This window comes from Chiloscyllium punctatum, chromosome 40, assembly GCF_047496795.1.
Source record: "Chiloscyllium punctatum isolate Juve2018m chromosome 40, sChiPun1.3, whole genome shotgun sequence".
Classification (NCBI taxonomy): Eukaryota; Metazoa; Chordata; class Chondrichthyes; order Orectolobiformes; family Hemiscylliidae; genus Chiloscyllium; species Chiloscyllium punctatum.
In genome coordinates this window covers 44,149,868-44,173,286 of record NC_092778.1, presented here as the reverse complement: position 1 = coordinate 44,173,286, position 23,419 = coordinate 44,149,868, and the positions used below count along the sequence as shown (strand labels likewise).

Sequence of the window (23,419 nt, the reverse complement as noted above, 5' to 3'; positions counted from 1 at the left end):
TCCCATTTGAGCCATAAAGGTCGCTGAAATGAATGTTTTCTGAGATTTATTTTTAAAGGCTTAGGAAAACTGTTTAAAACATGTTTTTCTTCAAAATCTAACTCTAGTTAATACTAGGAGTCTAATTATGTTGACACCTTAGCACAGTCCAGCAACTTCAAGGCAATCATTGATTTAGGAACCTCCATGTAGATTTTTTTTCAATCTTGAATGCCATTTGTTAAATTCCATTATACATCTTTCTGTGGACTAACTCTCCAACTTGTTAAATTTATCAGAGTTTGCCATTGCCTCTGTATGCATTTAACAGAAGATTTTTAAAATACATTTTCTCTATCACTGTTGATATTTTATCTACACCTTCCTATATGTCCAAATATTGAGCCTGTAGCTGTGAGAGTTCTTTCCACCTAATTCTTAAAGCAGGAAACAGTACCAACACCATACCTTGCTTTCTGTGTGGTAGAGTCATAACCAATGTCCATATGTCTACTTAATTTCTCCATTGATTTTAAGGTCCATGTTAATTCCAATTGAAAATCATACTCCAACGCTTTTATACTTCATTTCAGACATTCTTCTCAAAAGATGTTCAAATTACTATCTTTTATCAGAAAATAACATTTAGTATCCAATCTTCACCTTTCAGCCGCCATCCTCTGCTAACAATGTCAAATCAGATATAAGCTGATCAGTGACATAGAACCCCATTCACCTTTCTTTGTGGATAGCTTTTATAAACCACTTTGTTTTATTTTCAGTTTTCTGATCAACCTGTTTTAGAGATATCATGACACGCCTCTAGAGCATGTGGGACTTGAACCCAGACTTCCTGGTCTAGAGGTAGGAGCACAACCACTGTGCAAAATGAGCTTCAAATTTGTTCTATTAACTTCAAGTTGGTTAGCTATTTTTCATGACGCATAGCAATTGACTTTGCTTTTCCAGATTAGAATCTAGTTACTTTAATCAACCTGCTCAGAGATTCTGTTTATACCTCTGAAGCAGGTGGGACTTGAATCTAGGTTTTATGGCTCAGAAATAGGGACACTACCACTGCACCACAAAAATTGTAGAACACAGAACATTACAGCGTAGTACAGGCCTTTTTGGCCCTCGATGTTGTGCCTATCTGTGGAACTAGTCTGAAGCTCATCTAACCTGTACTATTCCATTTTCATCCATATGTTTATCCAATGACCATTTAAGTGGTCTTCAAGTTGGCAAGTCTACCACTGTTGCAGGCAGTGTGTTCCAAGCCCCTACTACTCTCTGAGGAAAGAAACTACTTCTGACATCTGCGCTATGTCTATCACCCCTCAATTTACAGCTATGTCTCCTCATGCTAGCCATCACCATCCGAAGAAAAAGGCACTCACTGTCCAACCTATCTAACCTCTGATTATCTTATGTCTCAATTAATCACATTTCAATCTTCTTCTCTCTAACAAAAACAGCCTTAAGTCTCTCAACCTTTCCTCAAAAGATCTTCCCTCCATACCAGGCAACATCTTAGTAAAGCTCCTCTGAATCCTTTCCAAAACTTCCACATCCTTTATATAGGGCAGTGACCAGAACTATATGCAATACTCCAAGTGCGGTGGCACCAGAGTTTCGTACAGCTGTAACATGACTTCATGGCTGCAAAACTCAATCTCTCTACGAATAAAAGCTAACACACCATACGCCTTCTTAACAATCCTATCAACCCGAGTGGCAATTTTCAGGAATTTATATACATGGACATCTATGCTACCAAGAATCTTACCATTAGCCCAGTAGTCTTTATTCTTGTTGCTCCTTCCAAAGTGAATCACCTCATGCTTCTCTGCAGTAAACTCCATTTGCCACCTCTCTGTCCAGCTCTGCAGATACTGTGTCCCTCTGTAACCTGCAACATCCTTCGGCACTATCTACAACTCCACCAACTTTAGTTTCATCCGCAAATTTAAAACCCAACCTTCTATATCCTCATCCAGGTCATTTATAAAAATGACAAACAGCAGTGGCCTCAAAACACATCTTTGTGGTACACCACTAGTAATTGAACTCCATGACGAACATTTCCCATTGAGATGTTAAAGGGTTAATTTGTTTTGCTGACATGTAAGAGACTGGATGTTCTGGGAGGTGTGATTTTCTGTCTTGCAGGCAGGATGTGACTATCTAATCATACTCTATAAGTGTTGCAGTTTGAGGAATAACCTAATCACTTTACAAGGTTTTTGGGTAGCATGTGACTCTGGGGTGTGGCAGGGGTGGTGTCTTGTGTGTATGACTGACTGTGATGTAAAATCCTGTATAAAGGGAGGACTGTTCCCTTAATCGGGGTGGGGTGGGAACGTCTCATAACACAGCTCCGCAAGCATCGCAAAGAATGTTAAGTGATCCTTCAAAAGCTTGTACTTGCTGAAATAAATCGTGGCTATTCGTAGAAGTTTGTGTATTGCAGTTGCATCAAGTGTGTAAGAATCTCAAGAAGGGAACCTAACACAATTAACCACCACCCTCCTGTCATCTTTCAGCTAGCCAATGTCTGATCAAAACCACTAAATCACCCTCAATCCCACACCTCTGTATTTTGTGCAATAGCCTACCATGGGGAATCTTATCAAATGCCTTACTGAAATCCATATACACTATATCAACTGCTTTACCCTCATCCACCTGTTTGTTCACCTTCTTAAAGAACTCAATAAGGTTTGTGAGGCATGACCTACCCTTCACAAAACTGTGTTGAATATCCCTAATCAACTTATTCCTTTCGAGATGATTATAAATCCTATCTCTTATAAACTGTTCCAAAACATTGCCCACAACCGAAGTAAGGCTCACTAGCATCAAAGCCAAAGGCTACTCCCTGGCTTCCCAGAGAATCCTAGGAAATTCCCATCCAGCCCAGGGGATTTATCTATTTTCACACTTTGCAAAGTTGTTAACACCTTATCCTTGTGAACCTCAATCCCATCTGGTCTAGTAGTCTGTATCTCAATATTCTCCTCAACAATATTGTCTTTTTCTAATGTGAATACTGACAAAAAATACTCATTTAGTGCTTCCCCTATCTCCTCTTACTCCACACACAACTTCCCACTGCTGTCCTTGATTGGCCCTAATCTTACTTTCGTCATTCTTTTATTCCTAATATGCCTATAGAAAGCTTTAGGGTTTTCCAATTGATTAGATTACCTACAGTGTGGAAACAGGCCATTTGGTCCAACAAGTCCACACTGACCCTCTGAAGAGTAACTGACGCAGACCCATTCCCTGCCCCAATATTTACCCGCCCCAATATTTACCCCTGACTACTACACCTAATCTATGGGCAATTTTAGCATGGCAAATTCACCTAATCTGCACATCCTTTGGATTGTGGGAGGAAACTGGAGTACCCGGAGGAAATCCACGCAGACACGGGGAAAATGTACATATTTCACATAGACAGTTGCCCGAGGCAGGAATCAAACCCAAGTCCCTGGTGCTGTGAGGCAATAGTGCTAACCACTGAGCCACCTTGCTGCCCCAGGTTTTTCTTGATCCCATCTGCCAACGATGTCTCATGTCCCCTCCTGGCTCTTCTTAGTTCTCTCTCTTTTAGGTTAACTTGTAACCTACCTGGTTAACTTGTAAGTCTGAAGCATCCTAACTGAGCCTTCACCTCTCCTGCTCGAGTCATAGAGATGTACAGCATGGGAACAGACCCTTCGATCCAACCCGTCCATGTCGACCAGATATCCCAACCCAATCTAGCCCCGCCTGCCAGCACTCTGCCCGTATTCCTTCAAACTCTTCCTATTCATATACCCATCCAAATGCCTCTTAAATGTTGCAATTGTACTAGCCTCCACTACTTCCTCTGGAGCTCATTCAATACATGTATCACCCTCTGTGTGAAAAAGTTGCCCCTGAGGTGTCTCTCATATCTTTCCCCTCTCACCCTAAACCTATGCCCTCTAGTTCTGGACTCACATCCGAATTATTAATATACGATGAAAAGTAGTGGACCCAGCACTGATCCCTGTCCTAACATAAATCTCCTCCTTCCTCTTGACAAGAGACTCGGCTTGTTTAGTAAACCACGTAACCCTCGCTCGGCCACTTCCTGCCTGCTTGCCACATCGAGCTGTTCCTTGAATAAGCTCCACATTTCAATTGTGCCTATCCCCTGCAGTTTCCTTCCCCATCCTATGCATGCTAAATCTTGCTTCATTGCATCATTATTGCCATTGCCTTTCCCCAGTTATTACACTCTCCCTGCTGTATATACCTATCCATTTCCATTGCTAAAGTAAATATAACAGAATTGTGGTCACTATCGCCAAAGTGCTGACCTACCTCCAAATCTAACACATAGCCAGGTTCATCACCCAGTACCAAATCCAATGTGACCTTGCCCCTTGTTGGTCAGTCTACATACTGTGTCAGGAAACCCTCCTGCACACATTGGACAAAAACTGACCATCTAAATTACTAATACTGTAGTATTTCCAGTCCTTAACTACTTGGTCTTACACTGGTACTAATCCCATTTTTTCCATTTATATCTATCCAATCAATTAATAATTCAGCACTAATAATCTGCTTAATTACTTGCTATTATTGTCTCTTAAAACTGTGAATGTGCCTTTCTCACATGGACCAAAGTGGTTCAAGGAGATTTACCACCCAGCTTCTTAAAGGAAATCAAGGTGGGCAATAAATGTTTCCTATGTCTTCAATGCCCAACTATAAGTAATTAAGAAAAATAGGGTATACTGCTTTCTAGGAGAAAGTGAGGACTGCAGATGCTGGAGATCAGAGCCGAAACATGTGGTGCTAGAAAAGCGCAGCAGGTCAGGAAGCATCCAAGGAGCAGAAGAATTGACGTTTCGGGCATAAGAACATTGATTCTCCTGCTTCTTGGATGCTGCCTGATATACTGCTTTCTGCAAATGTTCTGTTTAGAATTGTGTGCTTGTGGAACAGCTGTGAGTATTGTCTCAAATTAAAACCTGGTTTGCTAGCACAAATTTGTTGGGTAAGGAAATTGAGGTGCAAGGTGAATTTAAATCTGAGTGCTAATGCTGTGTCATCATGTGGAAATAATACTGAAGGATATAAACATTGCAACTGCAGTGATAATAGCAGAAAGTTAAATTGTAGAAGATAAATAGTAATACTGTCAAAATGATTCATGTGAAGCTGTTGTGATATGAGTACTTATGGGAAGTGAAGAAAAAAACTGAGATAAGAAACTGATCAGTTATTTGTCTTAACTTATTGAAACTCTCAAATCACAAATCATCATTGCACAAATAAGCATTTCCTTATTTGGTGATAGGTGTGTACTTAATAATTGCCCTAGGTGGAATAGGTATTTAATTTTTTGAGTACTGAGTTTGTGGTATTGGTAATCCCTCAACAATTTCGAGATGCCGGTGTTGGACTGGGGTGTGCAAAGTTAAAAATCACACCACACCAGGTTATAGTCCAACAGGTTTAATTGGAAGCACACTAGCTTTCGGAGTGACGCTCTTTCATCAGGTGACAATCACCTGATGAAGGAGCGTCGCTCCGAAAGCTAGTGTGCTTCCAATTAAACCTGTTGGACTATAAACTAGCGTTGTGTGATTTTTAACAATTTCGAGGTATGCAGTGTAACAGTTTTGGGCTTGCTTGGATAACGTTGTCATTTTACGATTGCTGTGCTAAGGTTGTATGTGCAACATGAAAGAAATGATAGTTTGCTTTTCCTGAATTACTTGACTTTGTTGTCACCCTATTTCAATTGTTTCCTGCATCTCAATTCTATGATTGAAAAACGCCCCCTAATACTTTGGGGTCCATTTTAAAAATATCTTGCTCTTTGGTCAGTTTCCATGGTCTCTAGCACATACACTTTCCAGCAAGGATCAAAGTTTAAAACTTGGAGCTGGAGTAAACCATTTGGTCCATTGAGCCTGCTCTGCCATGTTAGATTATAGCTGATTATCCAATTCAATACCACATTTTCATATTATCCCAATATCTTTAGATAGCAGTGATGTCATTAGTATCCATGAATATATTGCTATCTGTGTTGAACATACTCAATGACTGAACTTCCAGAGATCTAAATGGTTTTCCCCTTATTCTGAAACTGCAGTCACAGGTGAGTTTTACCCCTGTTGCCACTGACTCCAGTTTTGCTAGTGCTCTTTGATGCCACACTTGGTCAGATGCAGCTTTGTTTTCAAGGGCAATCAGCGTCACCTTACTTCTGGAATTCAGATCATTTGTCTGTCTTGGAACCAAGGCTGTAATGAGGTCAGGAGCTGAGTGACCCTGATGGAACCCAAGTTGACAGTCACTGAGCAGATTATTTCTTAGCAAGTGCTGCTTGATAGCACTTTGGAGACATTTTCTATCACTTTACCGATGATCAAGGGATGACTGAGGTGGTAATCGACCTGGTTGGATTTGTCCTCTTTTTTTCAAATATTTGCAGGGCAAACCTAGGCGATCTTTCACATTATCAGTTCGATCCCAGTGTTGGAATTGCACTAGAATAGCTTGGCTAGAAACATAGCAAGTTTGAGGGCACAAGTCATTATTGATGGAAGGTTGTCAGGGTCCGTAGCCTTTGTAGTATCCAGTGCCTCCGCTCATTCCTTGATACCACATGAAGTAAATCAAAATGACTAAAGACTGTCATCTTTGATGCTGGGGACCTTTGGAGGGAGGCAATACTGGATGGATTATCCACTTGACAAGATTGTTGCAAATGCTTCAGACTTTTTTTTTTGCAATGATGTACTGGAGTCCCCATTATTGAGGATGGAAATAATTGTGGCATTTTTTTCTCCAATGAATTGTTTAGTTGTCCACATCATACATGTGGTAGGTCAGCAGAGCTTAGATCGATCCATTGTTTATGGAATCACTTCACTCTGTCACTTGCTGCTTACTCTACTTGTCATTCGAGTCCTGTTTTGTAACTTGTCCAGGTTGACATCTCATTTTAAATATGTCTGGTTCTGCTCCCGGTAGGCATGTCTACCTGTGCTCTTCATTATACCAGAGTTTATCCTTTCATTTGATTATAATGATAAAGTGGCTGGATATGTTGGGCCATTAAGTTTCAGGTTGTGGCGTATAATTCTGTGGCTGTTGATGACTGACGGAATGCCATTCAAATACCCATTCTCAAGTTGCGAGATCTATTTGAAGTCTGTCCCATTTAACATGGTAATGGTTATGATGCAGCATGATGCATAACATGATGGAGGATATTTTCAATGTGAGGAGTGACTTTGCCTTGATGAGGACTCTGTGGTAATCACTTTTACCAGTACTGTCATGGACACGTGTATCTGTGATAGGCAAATTTGTTGAGGAGGAACTCCTAGTCATACAGTCATGCTTTATTCCACCATGTCAATGCTGATCAACACGCACCAAACTACACTAATCCCATTTACCTGAACTTGGTCCATGGCCTACAGTGCCATGGCAATTTTAGTGCTCTTCTCGATGCTTCTTAAATGTTGCAAAAGTACAACCCTCTCAGGCAGCACATTCCATATTTTGGTTGCCTGGATGAAAAATGTTTTTGTCAGATCTCTTCTAAACCACTTGCTGATCATCTTACATTTATGCCATCTGGTGTTGGACATGTCTACCATGGAGAAAAGATTCTCACGAAGGTGTTCGACAAGGTTCCCCATGGGAGACTGGTTAACAAGATTAGATCTCACGGAATACAGGGAGAACTAGTCATGTGGACACAGAACTGGCTGAAAGGTAGAAACCAGAGGGTGGTGGAGGAGGGTTGTTTTTCAGACTGGAGACCTGTGACCAGTGGAGTGCTACAAGGATCAGTGCTGGGTCCACTATTTTTCGTCGTATATTAATAATTCGGATGTGAGTCCAGAACTAGAGGGAATAGGTTTAGGGTGAGAGGGGAAAGATATAAAAGAGACCCAAGGGACAACTTTTTCACACAGAGGGTGGTACGTGTATGGAATGAGCTGCCAGAGGATGTGGTGGAGGCTAGTACAATTGCAATGTTTAAAAGGCATTTGGATGGGTATATGAATAGGAAGGGTTTGGAGGGATGTGGGCTGGGTGCTAGCAGGTGGGACTAGATTGGGTTGGGATAACTGTTTGGCATGGATGGGTTGGACCGAAAGGTCTGTTTCCATGCTGTACATCTTGATGACTCTATCACCTCCGCTCTGTGCCTCTCATGATTTTGTATACCTCAGTCAGAGCCCCTTCATCCTTCCCTGCTTCAAGGAAAGTAAACCCAGCCTATCCAGTCTTTGCTTACAACTGAAGCTCCCTATCCAAGGTAACATCCTGATGAATCACCTCTGCACCATGCCCAGTGCAGTCTCATCCTTCTGATAGTTTGGTGGCCAGAAATACAGACAGTACTCTATCTGTGATCTGTCCAATGTTTTATAAAGTTGTAAAAGAGTTCCTTGCTCTAATATTCTACTTCCCGGCTAATGAAGGCAATCTACTTGTGCCGACACTTTCAAGAATGTATGGACTTGTACATCAAGTATTTTGTTCCAAAGGTGCTCCCTGGGAACCTACCATTCATTGTGTATCTCCTTCCCCTATTGAACCTCCCAAAATGCATCATTTCACACTTTAAATTCCACCTGAAGTTGTTGTGCCCAATTCACCAACTGATCAACATCAGACAGCAGCCTGAGACTGTCCTCCTCCTATCAATAGCACCATCAATTTTCATGTCAACTGTAAACATACTAATTTATGCTTCTATCCTCACATCTGAGTCGTTGATGAACCTAACAAACAGCAAGGGTTCCAGCATTGATCCCAGTGGTACACCACTGGTCACAAGCTTCTAATCATGAAAACATTTCTCCACCATCACCCTTTGCCTCAAGTTTGCAAGCCAATTTTGGATCCAGTTTGCCAACTTACAGTCAAAGAGATGTACAGCATGGAAATAGACCCTGCAGTCCAACTTGTCCATGCTGACCAAATATCTCAACCTAATCTAGTCCCATTTGCCAACACTTGGCCGGCACTCTGAACCCTTCTAATTCATATACCCATCCAGATGCCTTTTAATTACAAAATTGAGGGGCATGGATAGGATAAATAGACAAAGTCTTTTCCCTGGGGTGGGGAAGTCCAGAACTAGAGGGTATAGGTTTAGGATGAGCAGGGAAAGATATAAAAAGAGACCTAAGGGGCAACTTTTTCACGCATAGGGTGATACATGTATGGAATGAGCTGCCAGAGGATGTGGTGGAGGTTAGTACAATTGCAACATTTAAAAGGCATTTGAATGCGTATATGAATAGGAAGGGTTTGGAGGGATGTGGGCCAGGTGCTGGCAGGTGCGACTAGATTGGGTTGGGATATCTGATTGGGTTGGACAGGCTGGACCAAAGGGTCTGTTTACATGCTGTACATCTCTGACTCTAAGTCTGATTTGTAATGCAGTGCACTCCTTTCTTATTAAACAGAGACATAGAATGCCTGTAGCAAAAGAAGTCTTATTTAATAAGTAACACTGAGCATCTCTATGACTCTAAATATTGCAATTGTACCAGCATCCAGCACTTTCTGTGGCAGCTCATTCCATACATGCACAATCCTCTACTTGAAAAAATTGCCCCTTTAGGTCCCTTTTATATCTTTCCCCTCTCAGCCTAAACCTATGCCCGCTAGTTCTGGACTCCCCCCACCCAAGGAAAAGACTTTGTTTGTTTATCTTATCCATATCCCTCATGATTTTATAAACCTCCATACAATCACACCTCAGTCTCCGATGCTCCCAGGGAAAACAGCCCCAGCTTATTCAACCTCTCCCTGTAGCTCAGATCCTCCAACCCTGGCAACGTCCTTGTAAATCTTTTCTGAACCCTCTCAAGTTTCACAATATCTTTCCAATGGGAAGGAGACCAGAATTGCATGCAATATTCCAACAGTGGCCTAACCAATGTCCTGTACAGTCACAACATGACCTCCCAATTTCTGTACTCAATTTCTGACCAATAAAAGAAAACATACCAAATGCCTTCTTCACTGTCCTTTCTACTTGCGACTCTACTTTCAAGGAGCTATGAACCTGCACTCTCTTTGTTCAGCAACATTCCCTAGTACCTTACCATTAAATGTATAAATCCTGCTCTGATTTGCTTTTCCAAAATGAAGCAGTTCACATTTATCTAAATTAAACTCCCATCTGCTGCTACTCAGCCCACTGGCCCATCTGATCAAGATCCCGTTGTACACTGAGGTAACCTTCGCTGTCCATTACATCCCAATTTTGGTGTCATCTGCAAACTTACTACACCACCTATATTTGCATCCAAATCATTTATATAAATGACAAAATGTAGTGGACTCAGCACCGATCCTTGTGGCACTCCACTGGTCACAGGTCTCCAGTCTGAAAAACAACCCTCCACCACCACCACCCTCTGTCTTCTACCTTTGAGCTAGTTCTGTATCCAAATGGCTAGTTCTCCCTGTATTACATGAGATCTAACCATGCTAACCAGTCTCCCATGGGGAAACTTGTCGAACACCTTACTGAAGTCCATATAGATCATGTCCACCGCTCTACCCTTATCAATCCTCCTTTGTTACTTCAAAAACTCAATCAGGTTTATGGGACATGATTTCCCATGCACAAAGCCAAGCTGACCATCCCTAATGAGTTCTTACATTTCCAAATACATGTAAATCCTGTCCTTCAGGATTCCTTCCAGCAAGTTTCCCACCACTGACATCAGGCTCACTGGTCTATAGTTCCCTGGCCTTTCCTTACCACCTTTCATAAATAATGTCACCATGTTAGCCAGCCTCCAGTCTTCTGACACCTCATCTGTGACAATCGATGATACAAATATCTCAGCAAGAGGCCCAGCAATCCTTTTCCTAGCCTCCCACAGAGTTCAAGGATACACCTGATCAGGTTGTGAGGATTTATCCACTTTTATGTTTCAAGGCATCCAGCGCCACCACCTCTCTCTCTAATATGGACATTTTTCAAAATTCTATATCTTCCATGTCCTTTTCCACAGTAAATACTGATGCAAAATACTCATTTAGTATCTTCCTCATCTCCTGCAGCTCCACACACAGGCTGCCTTGCTGATCTTTTGAGGGGCCCTGTTCTCTCCAGGTTACCCTTTTGTCCTTAATGTATTTATAAAACCCCTTTGGATTCCCTTAACTCTATTTGCCAAAGCTAGTGGGCGGCACTGTGGTACAGTGGTTAGCACTGCTGCCTCACAGCGCCAGAGATCCGGGTTCAATTCCCGCCTCAGGCGACTCTGTGTGGAGTTTGCACGTTCTCCCCGTGTCTGCGTGGGTTTCCTCCAGGTGCTCCGGTTTCCTCCCACACTCCAAGGATGTGCTGGTCAGGTGAATTGGCCATGCTAAATTGCCCGTAGTGTTAGGTAAGGGGTAGATGTAGGGGTATGGGTGGGTTGCGCTTCGGCGGGTGCGGTGTGGACTTGTTGGGCTGAAGGGCCTGTTTCCACACTGTAAGTAATCTAATCTAATCTAATCTCACATCCCATTTCTGCCCTCCTGATTTCCTCTTAAGTTTACCACAATTGCTTTTATATTTTTCTAAGGATTCACTTGATTTTTCTTGTCTATACCTGACATATGCTTCCTTTTTCTTAACTGAGACCTCACTTTCTGTCGTCAACCAGCATTCCGTACGACTACCAGTCTTTCCTTTCACCCTAACAGGAATGTGCTATCTCTGTACTCACGTTATCTCATTTCTGAAGGCTTCCCATTTTCCAGCTGTCCCTTTACCTGCAAACATCTGCCCCCAATCATATTTTGAAAGTTTTGCCTAATACCGTCAAAATTTGCCTTCCTCCGGTTTAGAACTTCAACTTTTAGATCCGGTCTATCCTTTACCATCACTATTTTAAAACTAATAGAATTATGGTCACTGGCCCCAAAATGCTCGCCCGCTGACACCTCAGTCACCTGCCCTGCCTTATTTCCCAAGAGTAGGTCAAGTTTTGCACCTTCTCTAGTAGGTATATCCATATACTGAATCAGAAAATTTTCTTGTACACACTTAACAAATGCCTCTCAGGTGTTCTAGGACAACTTCTTCCTGATTATATGCCAATATGGTGCCATCTCTGTTGGGTCTGATCTGTGAGTGGGATGCCTATGACATTGTTTGGAAGTTATGATTCTGTTTCTGTGACCAATGCCCGAAGCTTGATGAGTCTGTAAGGCAACTTTCCTTGTTTTGGCACTAACCCCACAGAGAAAGACCCCCCCCCACCCAATACACTCACACTCACTCACACACACTCTTAATGGCATTGGTTGATACCACAAAATAGGCCATCTGTTTTCATGCCTATTTTGAGACTTCATAGCAGTTGTTATACCTGAATAGCTTACTGGGCTAGCGGTTCCTTTTTCTGAAAAAAAAATTTGTGAACCAGGGGTTTTTATGACCTATAACAATCTGGCTTTTAATTCCATATTTTTATTGAATTTAAATTCCACCACCTGTCATGGTAAAGTTCGACTGGGATGTCCAGAACATTACTTCGCTCTCTGTGGTTACTAATTTAGCGATAACACCACAAGACTATTACCTCCCCATTCTTGGCAATGAATGATGAGAATCTGACAAACTGTATAGTTGAGTGTTACGAAGGTGTGAGTGTACTGTACCTTTAAGAGAGTTAAAAGCTGGTAGAGCTACCTGACAGCACCAAGTGTTCTCAATAAGATAACAGTGTAACACTTGGTTGAAAGCCAAATTAGCTGGTTGCCTGGAAACAACAAAACAGATTCGACTTAGGCCAATCAGTTTAATTATACCCTGAAAAGTACCAAATTCCAATCAAGTTTGAATTGAGTATATTGACAATCTTAAAAGCCAATGACACAGTCCAGTGCTGGGAAGATAAGATTGGGGAAAGTTGAACAGTTGGGAAGAGAGCTGCCAAACCACCAGCATGTAAAGAGACTACCTGAAAAATAGCTCTCTCAAAGGTTCCTTTGTTGATCAGTAGCCTGTGAAGCAGAAATCCCTCAGAAGAAAAGAACATCTGGCTGGTTTTTGAAAAATTGAATTTTGGTCAGTCTTAATCTGAGGGTTTTATCATAGCAGGGAAAGTAAAAGATAGGTGAGAGAAAGAGTTGTAAATAGTTGTTAGTTAATTATTCACTGTTATACTCTAAGAAATAAATTTGTTACTTTTACTTTAGCTAGTTCTTGGCCTATCGAATTTTCACACATTTACTGCAGAGGATATATCTTTTCTGTGTTGCTGGGTTAAATTAAGCATGGTGGTTTACCTTGTGTGGTAACATGAGCACAATCCTCTGCAATTTCTTTTGCTTATCCAGTGTAGACTACTGGATAAAGATCAGTGAGAAGAACCTTAACTATTCCCCGTACGCTGTTTTCCAGCTGAAATGATCAAACTCAACTGTGATAGCGTGTCCTTTAATTTTTTTTAGATAATTAATTTCTGCTTATTCAAAAATTGAGATTATTTTAACATGTAGCAGAGAATGGTTTTTTGAAATTAATTTTTGACTCATTCCTTTATACCCTTCCTATAAAACTGTATCTATCTGTACTATATATAGATCAACATTTTGACAGGAGAAAATAATTTCATTGCAAAGAAAAATTACATTGCTTGCAAATTTTCTGGTGTTTCTTTCACATAGTCACAATTCATCCATCGGAAGCAGGCCATGTTATCGGTTTTAAGACTTTGTTTCTGTTTTGAAAGGATTCAAATTTTTATTCAAGATTTTTATTATTTCAGGCGTGTACGTATGACTGGAATAATTAGATTTCCTTTCTTTCTTTGCAGATGGGGATTTCAGGTAATGCAAGCCTATTTGGACAAGGCTATGGCCAAACTGGTGGGCAGCAATTAGGCACTGCAGGGGTTGGACCTCAATTACAAAACAAAAGCAATCTTTCCAATAGCCTGCCTCCTTTTCCAGCTGATTTGAAAGGCACTCAAGTTACAAATGTGCCAAACATGGTAAGTAAAGCTCTATGTTCTAAATATGCTGGGCGAGGAAATTGAAATTCTTTGTAGAAAGAATTTTAGAATTTGAATTTTGGAAATGTTTTCAATAGTATATAAAATCTAATAACTCATTGCATGTTGAAAATGTTAGCTACTTATAAGATGAGTAATTCATATGATTTAATAAGAAGAAATATTTTGGAATATCTTTCAGCTGTATAGTAACTTGTATGTCCTTCCAACTTAGCTGCAAATATTAGTTACTAACAGAGAGATCAGAGTTAAAGTTGGTGTTTTATTTTTATATGCCCTGTATTTTTTTCACCCTTTTCCCTTTGAAAGGTGTGTAGTACTTTAAACTTCACTTGAGCCCCTGCAGGTGGCTGCGAAGGATTATTGTCTGCCTGACTAACTATGCAGGTTGTTTTCCAATAGTGAACCTTCTTCCTACAATGCTTGGATGAAAATAACTTTACTTGGTGTTAATTGCCAGCTTGGACTTGTTTGAAAAAAAGCATCATAATGATGTACTTGCCTGAAATAAAAATGTTCAATCCTTGAGAGAAATTTTATGTTGCATCATCTTGCCAATGCAGCAGTGCTGCTCTGTTTTTTCTCAATGTTCAACTTTGTTTAGAAGCTATTTTGTTTTTTTCCCTCCTCTTGTTTAGAAATTGTCTCTGGATTTTGAGCCTTCTTTCATTTGTTTGTTTCTTTCCAAGTCACAGCAACAGTCCCAGGTTCAACAGGTTGGGATGGTACAAGTACCATCCCAGGTACCAACGCAAGGAATGGGATCTGCACCGACAGCAGATCCGGAGAAGCGCAAACTGATTCAGCAGCAGCTGGTCCTACTGCTTCATGCCCACAAGTGTCAGCGAAGAGAACAGGCAAACGGTGAGGTGCGACCCTGTGCGCTGCCCCACTGCCGAACCATGAAAAACGTCCTGAATCACATGACTCACTGTCAGGCAGGCAAGTCCTGCCAGGGTAAGTGTACTTGATTAGTTTGTGCACCACCTACATGCTTTTAATGAGCCAGGTGGCCAAGGGTTCAAATGCAGTCCTCTTGAATCTCATGAAAATATCCTTTAATCAAAATCTGTTCTGAGTGTGATAATAGACATTTGATTTTAAATGTCTCAGCATTTTTTAAACAGAAGTATAATGTTGGTGACATGACAAACATATATCTTGAAGAGCACATTGCAAAAGTCTAGCTCTTTGTCATAGTGGATATAACAGAGCAGATTTGAAAAGTATATAGTACTTTAAATTTTATTTGAGCCCCTGCAAGTGGCTATGAAGGACTGTCTTTCTGGCTAACCATGCAGGTTGGTTTCCAGTAGTGAACCTTCTTCCTACCACGCTAATTTGAGGCAACATATACTAAACAGAACTTCATTTTATTTGCATATTTGTGAGCATGAAAATCAATCATTTGATTACTTATTTGGTATCATTACTATTGCTCTTCATACCTGATCCCAGTTGAACTTCCATGGTTTCTGAAAATAGTAATAAAGCAGGTGTCTTATTAGAATTAGAAATGATATCCAGTGTGATACTGACCAAGGTAACTTGCCTTGTTCATCTTTCTTAATCGATCTGCATTCTGTCATATCATTGGCCACATCATCCTGTTCTGCTGCTGCTTTGGTTTTGTCCAGTTGGGTAGGACTGTTCTAACCTAGTTCTATTATTTTAATAGTAGTCAGAAAACTGCTTGCAGTAGTTTCTAGTTTCAGAGCCAAGAAACATCATTACCTCTTGTGACTGCCCTTCAAGGATCTATTATTTATTCCCTTCCATTTCTCATGTAGCCCCTCAACAACATTATCCATAAAAAGAGTGTTAGTTTTCATATGAATGCTATCAAAAGCTCATCTTTACCTCACCACCATTCTTATCAGCACCTCCACTATTACTGCATTATCAAATCGCTTTTCGACAACCAATGCTGGATGAGCAAAGATTTCTTCCAATTAAACATTGGGAATGCCAAAAGTAGGAACTTGTTCTAGATGTCCTGTCCAATTGTAATCTCCATTATTCTCCCTGGCAATAGTTTGCGATTAAGCCTATAAATTCAAAATCTGATCCCAACACATTTGATCCCAAGTTGAACTTCTGACCTTATTTTTGCCAACATTAAAACCACTTATTTCCACTTCTGTATCATTGTCCAGCTTCACCTTTCTCACATGCCGTCTACTGCTGAAGTGTACTTCTATTAGTACAGACTAACTTATTGCAATGCTCACCTAGCTGTTTCCATTCTGCTCTTTCAAATAAAACATTAATCAAGTTAGACCAACCCTGTGGGAGCATTGTAACAAAAACGGTGAGTCAATGGAATCTTATCAAAATGTTATTACCCAGGGAGATGATATTGTGCCCACCAATCTCTAAAAGCCTCAGCTGTGGTGGTGAGCACTTTCTGTTCCCCCTCAATGGACATTGAACACAGGCACATCTATGAAAGAGGTGCAGACAGGTGACCCCCTCCTTAACTTGCTGCCTAGACAGTTTGATGACCAGTTTGGCCAGGCACTGGCCCACAAGGAGGCCCTTGTGCCCAACACCTCTCCACACAGTGTCAGTAGACTAGGACTGATGTGCAACCAGAAATTCCTCCATTGTACACTCCATGAAATTGTGAGAACCCAGAATTCTGCTGTTCATGTCTTAACTTTCAGCAAGTCCCAATACCCTAATATTGTGTTTGCTGATCTGTATTGGCTCAGAGCCAAGAAACTTTTTCGCTCTAAATTTTGCATCTCTAATGTAAAATTTCCTGCATGAATTTGTGCTCCCTTTAGTAATCCCTTCCATCTCCACACTCCTCCAAACATCTCTGCCAGCCACCTGTGCATTCCTAATTCTAATTGCAGCATCATTGGAACTGTACCATTAACTGTCAAGCTTCCAAATACTGAAATACCTTCCCTTTATATCTCCACCCCATATTCTTCCTTTAAGATGTTCGTTAAAACTTACATTTTGATCAAGTTGTTGATCACCTGACCTAATGTTTTTTGTGGTTTGCGTATGCTATTTTGTCTTGCATATTCCTGAAAAGTGCCTTCGGCATTTTATTAATTTAAAGGTGCAATATAAATAGAAGCTATGTTTTTCCTGAATGGATGTTCATATGATTTCAGAATATTTCAATTTGATACTCACAGTGAGATAGAGTGTTATTAGTCTAAAAACCTAAAACAACTTTTCAACACCATGCGGACCTGTACTAAAGGAAAGTATGCCAATTACAAAGAGGAACACTTTACAATTGATTCTGTGCTTTAAATCACAAATGTATTAATTATAGTTTGAACCAACTATCTAAGTGTCTTAAGAAAATGACTTCTTCAAAAATGATAACTGTGTTTGTGCTGGGTCAGTCTCAAACAGGCCATTATGGGTGCATTGGCAGATTCCTTGTGAAAGAATCCATAAATATGATTTGAATTGTGCTTAAACACCATATACGTGTACAAAAGGTTTGAGTAGTTGGAGGATGACTTACAAATTGTCTTTTGCTTGTAAAACAGTGGATTAGGTCTAAGATGGAGAAGCTTTGGTGGACACCCAGTTTTCCCTCTAATCTTGAAGATGGTATCAAATTCCTTTAAGCGATCTAAGAAAGTAAGCTAAAGAAAAATATCCTACACTGCTTCTCTTGTTGGCCAAAGTCAGAAGTCACACGACACCAGATTATAGTCAGGCTTTTGGAGCATAGCCTCTTCATCAGGTGACGTGAGCAAAAAGTACACAGGCACAGTTTATAGACAGAGATCAAAAGATCATACAAATGGTGAGTGGAGTGTTGAATAATAAGTCTCTGCAGGTGATCAAACGTATCAGATGATGTCAGTACAGTATCAACAGCTGAGCAACAAGTGAAAGGGTGACCTATAATCTGATTAAATGAGGCAGAGAGATGATAATTACAAAAAATTAAAAAGTAATAAACCAAATGACTGGAAGACATTGATAAAGATGGCCTCCACCATGATCTTGGGTTCGTGACCCCTCCACACTGTTCTGTATCTGTAAAATCTTCCTTACATTGTTGACTCCAGACCCACCTTATTTTAATTTTTTATAATTATCTCTCTGCCTCACTTAATCAGATTTTAGGTCATCTCTTCACTTGTTATTCAGCTGTTGACATTTTAAAAGTGCCAGATGATATGAGTAATCACCTGCAAAAATTTATTATTTGAGACTCCACTTACACCATTGTATGATCTTTTGATCTCTCTGCCTATAAATTCTGTATCTGTGTGCTTCTTATAGAATACTATAGCACGTAAACAGGCACTTTGGCCCAAACTCGTCCATGTTAACTCCATTTCCCTGCACTTGGCCCATATCCTTCTAATCCTTTCCTATCCATGTATTTGTCCAAATGCCTTTTAAATGTTGATAATGTACCTGTCTCAACCACTTCCGGTGGCACCTCATTCCATATGTGTACCACCCTCTGTGTTTAAAAAAAAAGTTGCCCCTCAAGTTCTCTTATTCTTTCCCCACTAACCTTAAACTGATGCCCTCTCATCCTCGATTCCCCAACCCTGGGGAAAAAGACTGAGTGCATTCACCCTATCCATGCCTCTCATGATTTTATATGGTCTACCCTCAGTCCTAGCTTGTCCAACCTCTCCCTATAACTTGACCATTAAGTCCAGGCAACATCCTTGTAACTTCTGCACTTTTTCCAGTTTAATAACATCTTTCCTGTAACAAGGTGACCAAAATTGAACACAGTGCTCCAAGTGCAGCCTCACCAGTGTCTTGCATAAGTACAACATAACTTCCCAACTTCTGTACATCAGTTCTGACTGATAAAGGCCAGTGTGCCAAAAGCTGCCTTCACTGCCCTGTCTACCTGTGACTCTACTTTCAGAGAACTATGAACCTGAACTCCAAGATCCCTCTGTTCCACTACACTCCTTAAGGCCCTACCATTCACCATGAAATTCCTACCTTGATTTGACTATATTAACTAATCAACCTTACTAATCATGCCTTATACATTCACATTCTCATTCCAAATCTTTGATGTAGATAACAAACTGCAATGGGCCCAGCATCAACCCCTGAGGCACTCCACTCGTCACAGGCCTCCAGGCTGACAAGCATCCTTCCACTATTGCCCTTCACATGATGAAGGGGCCATGCTCTGAAAGCTTGTGATTTCAACTAAACCTGTTGGACTACAACTGGGTATCATGTGACCTCTTTCTTTGTCCAGGAGAAAGTGATGACTGCAGATGCTGGAGATCAGAGTCAAGAGGTGTGGTGCTGGAAAAGCACAGCCGGTCAGGCAGCATCCGAGGAGTGGGAGAGTATACATTTTGAGCATAAACTCTTCATCAGGAATGTTGGGGGAGCCAGAGGAGGCTGAGAGATAAATGGGAGGGGATGGGGCTGGGGAGAAGTTAGCTGGGAATGCGATAGGTAGATGAAGGTGGTGGGTGATGGTGATAGGTCGGAGTGGAGGATAGAACGCACAGGTGGGAAGAAGGATGGACAGTTAGGGCAGTTCAAGAGGGTGGTGCTGAGTTGGAGGTTGGATCTGGGATAAGGTGGGGTAAGGGGAGATCAGTAAACTGGTGGACTTTGTCCACCCCAGTCCAACACCGGCACTTCCGCATCGCCTCTTGTTGGCATATAGAGAAGCTCGTTTCCACAGAAGATCTGTCAGCACAGAGACTGCACAATTGCAAGTAGATGGTGCTTTTAAGTATGTACTTAGCAAAGGCCTTAGCAGTATGTTAAGGAGTAAGGTTTTCCTGTGGTTGTTGGAGTCTCCCCGTTGCCTTTGTTTTGTATGGTGCAGTCATCTTTGATTCAGTCATCTCCTGTGCAAGGAAGGTTACCTTTAGCGGAGGAGGTGGTCATAGATGGGACTTCAGTGCTTGAAGAGTTCAGTTCCAATTCCATCCTTGCCAGGAGCTTTTCTATTTCTTGATCAATCTGCTACCGCCTTGAATTCATGAGATGAGGACTTTTCATCCAACTCACCTATGACAAGAGACTGCAAGAGAGCATCAAGCACAGACAATAAGGTATCCATCTCGCAGGTGCATAATTCACAGTTGTGTTTAGCTGTTGGAACATTTAGGAAACCACTAATCAAGATACTTAATTTAATCAATACTTGATTTTGTAGATGTCGTCAATTCTTCTATAACACAATGGTTGCATTCTTGTGCAATCCCACGTGATAGAATGATGCTCTTAATAAACAGTGCTTAACGTGTTGGTGCTGTAGTCGTGTTTCAACCAACACACATTTAAAAGTTTGTGCTGTAGAAACAACATCCCCAATTCATCAATCATGTTACAGCGAATTCGCGTTCGCAAAACACGCGTTATAACAGAATGACTTTAGAGTGTTTTTTTCCCTTTGGAGGAGAATCCTGAATAAACGTGGAGAGTCTTAAAATGAGCACTAGGTCATAGAAGAGTGAAATTAGGGAGGATTCTTTATCTTGCACTGTGATGCAAACAACAGTGTGGTTGACTGTCAAGTGCCTCTGAAAGAGCCTTGCCAGCTATTCATTGTAGCAGTCACTATGAAGTCTCAACAAAGAGTTAAGACCTCCTGGATGGACCACCTGGCATTAACATAGGCACCAAAAAAGATAACGGTGCAAACAGCCCTGTTCACCCTGCAAAACACACCCTTACTAACATCTGGGGGCTAGTGCCAAAGTTGAGAGAGCTGTCTCACAGACTCCTCAAACAACAACACAACATAGTCATACTCATGAAATTAGACAATACAGATAATGTCCCATACAACGCCATCATCATCCTTGGATATATCCTGTCCTACCGACGGGGACTAGCAGAGTTTGCAGCACAAGTGGTATACAGCCGGGAGGTCGTTGCCCTGGGAGACCTCAATGTTGACTCCGACGCCCATGAATTCTCATGGCTTCAGGTTAAACATGAACAAGGAAACCTCCTGCTGATTACCACACACTATCCTCCCTGAGCTGATGATTCAGTACTCCTCCATGTTAAGCAACACTTGGAAGCAGTGAAGATGGAAAGGGTGCAGAATCTACTCTTGGTGGGGCATTTCTATGTTTGTCATCATGGTTGGCTCGGCAGTAGCACTACTGATTGAGCTGGTCTGGTTTTAAAGGACATAGCTGCTAGACTGAGTCTACGGCGGGTGGTGAAGGATCCATCAAGGAAAAAAATGTACTCAACTTTATCCTTAACACTCTGCCGGCTACAGATGCGTCTGTCCGTGACAGCGTCATTAAAGTGATCACCACACGGTCCTTGTGAAAGCAAAGTCCCACTTTCACATCACAATTACCATGCTAAGTGGGGCAGATTTCAAACAGGTCTAGTAACTCAAGACTGTGCATCCATGAGGATTTGTATTTCAGCACAATCTACAGTCTCATGGCCCAGCGTATACAGCAGTCAACCATTACCACCAAGCCAGGGGATCAACTCTGGTTGAGTGGAGAGTGCAGGAGGTCACGCCAGAAGCAGCATCAGGTGTACCTGAAAATGAGTTGTCAATTTGGTAAGCCACCAAATGGGATTCCTTGTATGCTAGGCAATAAGTGATCGGCAGAGCTAAGCATCCCACAACCAACAAATCAGATTTAAACTTCTATAATCATGCCGCATCCAGTGCGAATGGTGGTGGATAATTTAAACAACTCACTGGAGATGGGAACTCTATAAATATCCCTATCCTCAAAGATGGAAGAGCCCAACATAAGTGCAAAGATAAGGCTGAAAAATTTGCAACAATCTTCAGGCAGAAGTACCAAATGGATGATCCATCTCAGCCTTCTCTAGTGGTCCCCAGCATTACAGATGCCAATCCTCAGCCAATTCAGTTCACTCCATGTGATATCAAGAAATGGTTGGAGGCACTGAATGCACAAAGGTTCTGGGCCTTGACAACATTCCAGCAATAGTACTGAAGACTTGTGCTCCAGAACTTGCTGCTGCTCTAACCAAGCTCTTCCAGTGCAGTTGCAGCACTGGCATTTACCTGACAATGTGGAAAATTGCCCAGGTATGTGCTGTACACACACAGCTGGACAAATCCAACCTGGCCAATTACTGTCTCATCAGTCTATTCTCAATCATTAGTAAAGTGATGGAAGGTGTCATCAATAGTGCTATGAAGCAGCACCTGCTTCGCAATAACCTGCTCACTGATGCCCAATTTTGAGTTCTGCAGGTCCACTCAACTCCTGACTTCATTACAACCTTGATTCAAACATGAATAAAAAAGCTGAATTCCAGAGGTGAAATGAAAGTGATACCCTTTGACAGCAAAGCTGCATTTGACTGAATGTGGCATCACTGAGTCCTAGCAAAACTGGAATCAGTGAGTATTGGGGTGACTGTGCTGGTTGGAGTCATACCTGGCTCAGAGAAAAGTGGTTGTGGTAGGAGGTCAGCCATCACAGCTCCAGGGCATCTCTGCAAGAGTTCCTCAGGGTATTGTCCTAGGCCTAACTATCTTCAGCTATTTCATCAATGACATTCCCTCCATCATAACATCAGAAGTGAGGATGTTCACCTATGTTTACGCAATGTTCACAAATGGCCTCTCACCGTTTGTGACTCCTCAGAAAATGAAGCAATCCGTGTTCAAATACAACAAGAATTGGACAATATCCAGGCTTGGACTCACAAGTGGCAAGTAACATTTGCGCCACATAATTACGAAGCAATGATCATCTTCAGTAAAAGACCGACTAATCACCATCCTTAACATTAAGAGTGTGTTACCATCAACTAATCCACATTAGCAACATCTTGGGGGTTACCATTGACCAGAAACTCAACTGGACTCGTCACCTAAACAAGAGCAGATGAGAGGCTAGGAATACTGCGGTAACTCACCTTCTGACTCCCCAGAGCCCGTCCACTATCTAGAAGGTGCAAGTCAGAATAGTGTCCATTCTTCTGAGTGGGTGTAGCTCCAACAGCACTCGAAGTTTGACATCATCCAGAACAAAGTGGTCTGCTTTTTTGGCACTACATCCATGAGCATCCATTCCCTCTATCGCTAACACTCAGTCACAGCAGTATGTACTATCTACAAGATCCATCGCAGAAAATCACCAAAAATTCTGAAAAAGTTCCTTCCAAACCCATGCAAGGAATGCTGCAAGCCCCTCTCCAAGCAACTCCCCATTCTAACTTGGAAATATACAGCTGTTCCTTCACTGTTGCTGTGTTAACCTACAGCACCTGAACTGCAATGGTTAAGAAGGCAGCTCACCGCCACCTTTTCAACAGCAATTAGGGACAGGCAATAAATACTGGCCAGTCAGTGATGCCTACATCCCATGAGTAAAAGCAAAAAATCTGAAATATCCCTCTGAACAGGCTGTAGATATTGGTTCATTAAAATC

General features: G+C 41.5%; 1 protein-coding gene across 5 annotated transcripts in view; it reads left to right on the top strand.

Annotated features, from left to right (window-relative positions):
* The window catches only part of LOC140464531 (CREB-binding protein-like), a 204,739-nt gene that overhangs the window by 47,526 nt on the left and 133,794 nt on the right, over positions 1 to 23,419 (top strand). For 4 of the 5 annotated variants that reach the window (XM_072559706.1, XM_072559704.1, XM_072559709.1 and 1 more), the window contains exons 3-4: positions 13,836 to 14,012; positions 14,723 to 14,990. In XM_072559706.1, the coding sequence (XP_072415807.1) occupies positions 13,836 to 14,012; positions 14,723 to 14,990 (445 nt within the window). The remainder of the gene's footprint in view (positions 1 to 13,835; positions 14,013 to 14,722; positions 14,991 to 23,419) is intronic. The other variant, XM_072559707.1, reaches the window with a different exon arrangement.